Here is a 6,000-nt window from a genome sequence, read left to right as displayed (position 1 = left end):
CTAGTGGTTTCAGGCTAATTCAGTAAGAATCTTGAAGGTCAGGATGGGTAATGCATGCCTTTAGCCCATAGCACTTGAAAGGCAGAGGCAGGAGGATGTCTGTAAGTTTGATGCTAGTCTCATCTACACAGGTCAGCCAGGACTACATAGCCACCCTGTCTCAAAAAACAAACAAACAAACAAACAAACAAACAAACAAACAAACCTAACACTGAGACGGCTCAGTGGTTAAGAGCACTGACTGCTCTTCCAGAGGACCTGAGTTCAATTCCCAGCAACCACATGGTGGCTCGCAACCATCTGCAATGTAATCCAACACCCTCTTCTGGTGTGTCTGAAGACAGCCACAGCGTACATATATTAAAAAAGACAAAAGCAACCTGACAAGAACCCTGAAGCAGCTCTGTGTATGGCGCATGCCTGCAATATTGGCACTTAAGAGGAGGCAGATGAAGAGGACTAGGAATTCAAAGTCACTGGACTATGTAATGAATTCAAAGCTAGCCTGACCTACAGAAAAGACACTGACTAAAAATAGCATGAGTTAATTTATATATGATTCTCATTATGCATCACACAGATGGGAGTTCATGAATTCCTGAAAAACACAGAGAATTAACTAAGCTACAAATAAATTTAATCAAAAGTTTCTAAATAGGACTGTCAATATAAATCCAAACTGGTAAAGTTAATGAAAATATATTTATTCAAACCTAACCGTAGGATAGACCCAAGCTGAGTTATATAAACATTAGCTGTATGCTTAGTCCCTTAGGTATATATCATAGTCATATAAAATTTCTCAAAATATAAATCTGTACAGTAAAATCTAGCAAGTAAAAAGACATAATTTATATATTGAAGACGTTTTTTGTTGTTACAGTTGGATGGATTTATTTCTTAAAGGCCCAGTACAAAAAATGGTTGAAGAAAGTGACTTTTTAATAAAATATACACCCGTAGAAAAAAACCTTAATATACTGATATTTAAGCAGTAAGAACTTAAGAAAACACTTCAATATCTAGGCACAATCGGTCAAGTATTAATGATAATTTCTGTCATTCCTTTAAAGTTTAAGCCAGCTTTTCAACTTGACTGTTGTTTATGAGTCAGTCTAACAGAGAAGGCACCTCTCACTCCCCTAAGGACCTTTTGAGAGTAATTATTTATAACACTTTAAAGAACGCGAGGTTCTATAGGTTATGTATAAACACAGTTATTTACATATCCCATTTGAGGGTAAACTAAATTACAATATAACTATGATTTTCATTTTTACATCTTAAGATGGACATGACTTTCGAAGACACCAGAAGACAATCCTCCATATAAGCTTTTACATACAAGATTTAAATTAATGTGCATTGGTCACTAGTATATGAAAAGTCTATGAATTAGTGCAATTCTTTGTATTCCCAGTGCTTAGGGAAAGTTTACATATAATCAAGAAATCTCGACTACTACACAACTCAAATTTTTATGGCTCAATAGTCTAACCACTTAATGTTCTGTAAAAAATTTCAAAAAGTTGTAAGTGAAATATCAGAACACTTAATAAATGGTTTATAAAAATCTCTTTAAAACAAAGAGGATAGATGATCAGAATAAAGTATAAAACTTCAGAAATATAGATTTTACTGAAATTTATTTAGGGTGATAAAATATTGACTCTAGGGGGAAATCATCAAACTGTTGTTTTCTGATTAGATATTTTACTAACCAGTTGAGGTGGTCATCATTATTATTTTTTACTTAGTGGCTTATCTAGTATTGGCTGAAGGTAATTTATAAGAATAATCATCATCTTCCTCCAAAGGAGATGAGAAACTACTCCAGAAGAATAAGCCTCGGGCATCACAGGAAGTCAATCAAGACAGTGTGGGAACGTTAGGTTGATTTAAGCTCTATTTTACACAATGTACACATGTACAATATACAGTGTCACAGCTATACAGTTTTGCAGACAGGGTTTACTTACATTTCTGCGTATGTTCTTTTTGTCTAAAATACAAATATTCCATGAAAGTCTATTTACAAACTAGGAAGCTGCTTCAGAAACAGCATGACTTAGATATAAAGTGAAACCTCAGTACAGTCAAAGTGCAGGTCATGTTTGCAGTCTGTCTCTATCCCATTTCCTACGCGCAGTCTGAAGGACACTAGTTTTAAATAGCTACTGGTCTCTATGTCAGGGTGTCCTTCACTCATCATAATGCAGTGATAGCAAGAACTTGTCCACATCCATTCCTGCTGGAAATGAACTAGGTAGCTTCTTTTTCTGTCAAAATAAAAACAAAAAAGAAGGAAAAACAATAAACTCTAGGCCAGATAATTTTCTTAGCAAATCACCTAAAACATTAGATTCTTTATTATAATGAAATTGCATCATTTTTGAGTTTGCTACAATCTATTTCTATAGGGAAAGACAGAGAGGTTTTACTAACCTAATTCAATGTTAGTTTAGGGCAAAAGGCACAAATGAAATCCAGAGTATATACATGTGAATGCTGAGACGAGAGAGACATGCTTCCTTTAAGGTGGTCATTTTTGTCAAATTGTAAATTTTACAAAGCATTACCAACAGATACTGTTTTACTACACTGATTTACTCTCTGCACGTGCACATGTGTGTATGTAAGTCAAAGGACTGTTTCTGGAAGTGGTTTTGCTTTTACCTGGCTCTCAAGGATTGAATTCTATAGTGGGTCAGCCTTGAAGACACACACCTTTGCCAGCTGACCCTGCTGCTAACGCACATTATCACTCACTCACCGAGCTCCAAATGCTAACACAGAGGAGGTGCTTTTAAAGTATTAGTCTATAACACACTACCACACCACGGGGCGAGACTTATGATTTTAGGTTAAATGATGAGGCAGAACAGGCCAGATTAGCCATGAATAGGCAGGCACAGCAATGACACACACTCCATACAGCATTCAAACTCAGGCTTGCAGGACACCAAATCTAAAAGCCACTTCTCTAACTTTTACTTTCTCCCCTACGGCATTCACATACTTTCCATTTAATTTTTTCGGTAATTTTAAGTAAATGCATTTTATTTATCAATCCTTGTACTGCCTTACTACAGACAATCCTGGTTAAAACACAAGGACATGAGTTTTTCTGCTACTCTGCCAGACTCATTACAGACTGTGGAAGAGATGGAGAACGCGTGGTGCTCCCCATGGTAATTCACGTAATGGTAGTTTCCCACACTTCTGTATCTGCATGAAAAATCCTGGGTGATACCATGACAGAAACATTCACTTGTCCTCAGGATGTCCTTAGAGACAACTTGTATTGTTGGGACCAGGAAACAATACTAAGTGCATGGTTCTGAGGATACATTTAGTCATATAGCTGCAGCAAGGACTTCTGACCTCTCTAAACTCTGAAGGAAGGGACAGGAGTGGAACTGAAATGAAAACTTTCAAACTTGCCTTGATTTTCTTCTTTTTCATTGGTACTGATGAATTTGCAAGATTTTTACTAGAAGTGCGGGAGTTCCTCTCACACTCATCTAATTCCTCAATTTTTCGTTTCTTCGTAGTGCTCCTTGAAGATGTTCTAAATTGCTGCGTGTTATCTTTTAGAGGAGTTGCTGTAGTCCTAGCAATTGCTGCTCTAGAGAGAATCATGAGCGTGTGGGCAGCCATGCTCACGCTGTTTTCGCTGCCCGTTTCACTGGCTGGGCTGCAGGCAGGCAAGTCAGCAGTGACAGCTGGGATCATTGCTCTGGGCACGCTGCCTTCCTCACCACAGCGTCTACTAGCAGGGGCCTTCATACTGTCAGTAGGCTCTTCTTTATGCTTTTCTCCTGCTCCTGCGCCAGTCGTCCGGGGTCCCGGCAAGTCACTATCAGCAGTCCTATTTGCTGGGTTGTGTAGTGGAACATCCTGCAGAGTTTCTAGCCCAGTTAACGAGCCGGCAGGTTTACTCTGCTCTTGTTTTTGATCCTTCACAGTCCCACTTACAGTAGTGGCATTTTTATTGTTTGAGGGTGTGGCTTGTTTTCTGGTCAATTCCTGCAGTGAGGCCATGGCTTTTTCATTCTTCAAGCTCCCATTCTGCTGCCCGCCAGGCAGTTTTGAGGTGTCTGGATTCTTCGGCCTTTCCCCATCACTGCACAGTTCATTCTCCTTGTTTGCTGTTGCTTTATGGAAAGATTCAAGGGTCGTTTCTATGGGGGAAACTTTCTTTTCAGACTGGACTTCTTTCACAGTGGTGTGTCGACTGGAGGCAGTTTCTGATTTAGATAAAATCTTGGGCACAGTTTTTTCCCTCTCTCTCTTGATGGCATTATTAGTAGGTGATTTTAAGGTAGAGGACAGAATGGGTGAGTCAAGGCGAGGAAAAGATGTTTCCTTCTTTTCTTTGTTTTGGGAGGTCACTTTATATAGTGGCCCCTGTGTATTTGCAACAGAAGAAACAGTACTATCAAAACAAAGCACCCGCCTATGACTTTCAAATGGCCTGCTGGGAGGAGCTACCCTCTCTGCTGATAGGGGAATTGTAGTGTCTTCCATTTTTTTCCCAAGTTCAGTGGCTGTATTCTTATCAGAAGCTTCAGTTCTACTGAAATAAAAATGAAACATCTTATTTTTAGCAATTCCCCAAAGTCAGTCATTTAAGCATTTTAATAACTTTTGGTACAACGTATTTTATGCTTACCTTTGTGTATGACATGCTTCTGAAAGACTGGACAAGCTTGTCAAATTATTTACCTGTTTTCCTGGAATTATAAATTAATTTTTTAGAAATTACAAATTCTTTATGAAAGAATATATTTATTCTTCTGAAAGAGAATGAGTCAGATGATATTACAATGAGTAAATCATCTTATTTGCAAACTCTTTCATATACTTATTTCTTTAATACTTACATTGTTTTACAATATAGACTCACCCACTGTATAGAGGAAATCTAGATACAGACCCAATGATCTGCTTTAATTTCAGGCAAACATGAATTCAACCTTCAGGGCCACAACTTCTAAAGCTCCAGATGGTACTTACTGCACCAATTCTCTACCAGTGTCTCTGAATGAACAGATCCCATGGATAGTGCATGCATATGACCAGGTTCCTTACAGAAAAATGGAGTTGTACATATCCTTTAATCATGTCTAGTTTAGTGATATGATATAATACAGATACCATGTTAATAGCTAATATTGTACTGTTCAGAGAAAAAACGATGAGAAGGGAATTTGGCACAAATGTAGTTTTTAACTCTTCCAAGTTTTTCTGCCCATGGCTGGCTAAATCTGCAAATGTCAAAGAAAATGAGAAGGAAATTCAACTATACTTAGAACAGGTTAGCTGTTTCGGAAAGCACCTTGGGGCTGAGTGCCTGACTGTGGCACAGAAGCAGAGGCAGGAGGATTTTTGTTTGTTTAAGTCCAGCCTGTTCTACAGGGTAAGTTTTAGGATAGCCAGGGCTACACAGAGAAACCCTGTCTCAACAAACCAAAAAACAAAAACAAACAACAACAACAAAACAAAAACAAAAACAAAAAAAACCAAAGCGCCTTGGGGAAAGGAGCTATAATGAATTAGAAGTGGTATTTTTGAGACCTGGAGTTTGGTTGGAATAAAGTCAAAGTGATAAATCACAAATGGAGAAAGAGCCACATGAAGTAGAGATAGAGTAGATGGGCTTTTCTCCACAAGGAAGCCAGCTGGTACATCCAGCCACACCATGCTGATATCAAAAACCCTGAGCACAAGATACCAAGAGCTGGGGAGAGACAAATACTCCAATCAGAGGATGAACTTAAGGTACACAGAGGACAGAGTGAAGCTACATGTCATAGATATGGTACCTGAGAAGGGCAAGAGGCCCTCACCACTTCCTCATCTCTGCCACTACTCAGAGGAGCCACACACTGGGACTGCAGAAAGAGCAGACTAGGGAATATGGGGCAGCATCCTGATGGAGCCAGAGATTCCAAGCAGCAGGCTGGAGACGGCTATGGAGCTACGATAAGGGGTCTA

General features: G+C 38.8%; 1 protein-coding gene and 1 long non-coding RNA gene across 8 annotated transcripts in view; one reads left to right on the top strand and one right to left on the bottom strand.

Annotated features, from left to right (window-relative positions):
• Positions 1-683: 683 nt before the first annotated feature.
• The window catches only part of Npat (nuclear protein, co-activator of histone transcription), a 37,637-nt gene continuing 32,320 nt past the window's right edge, over positions 684-6,000 (bottom strand). For 4 of the 7 annotated variants that reach the window (NM_001434411.1, NM_001434409.1, NM_001434410.1 and 1 more), the window contains 3 exons: positions 4,676-4,736; positions 3,445-4,579; positions 684-2,279 (listed from right to left, as the gene is read on the bottom strand). In NM_001434411.1, the coding sequence (NP_001421340.1) occupies positions 2,202-2,279; positions 3,445-4,579; positions 4,676-4,736 (1,274 nt within the window). In that variant the 3' untranslated portion in view covers positions 684-2,201. The remainder of the gene's footprint in view (positions 2,280-3,444; positions 4,580-4,675; positions 4,737-6,000) is intronic. The other 3 variants (NM_001108147.2, NM_001434413.1, XM_087561959.1) reach the window with 1 other exon arrangement.
• Positions 3,093-5,530, top strand: LOC148004137 (uncharacterized). Its single transcript, XR_015627677.1, has 2 exons — positions 3,093-3,191; positions 4,963-5,530. It is a non-coding gene; the product is annotated as an uncharacterized LOC148004137 (long non-coding RNA).

Source organism: Rattus norvegicus, chromosome 8, assembly GCF_021556685.1.
Source record: "Rattus norvegicus strain SHRSP/BbbUtx chromosome 8, alternate assembly SHRSP_T2T, whole genome shotgun sequence".
In the NCBI taxonomy this organism is placed as follows: Eukaryota; Metazoa; Chordata; class Mammalia; order Rodentia; family Muridae; genus Rattus; species Rattus norvegicus.
This window is presented reverse-complemented; position numbering and strand designations above follow the sequence as displayed.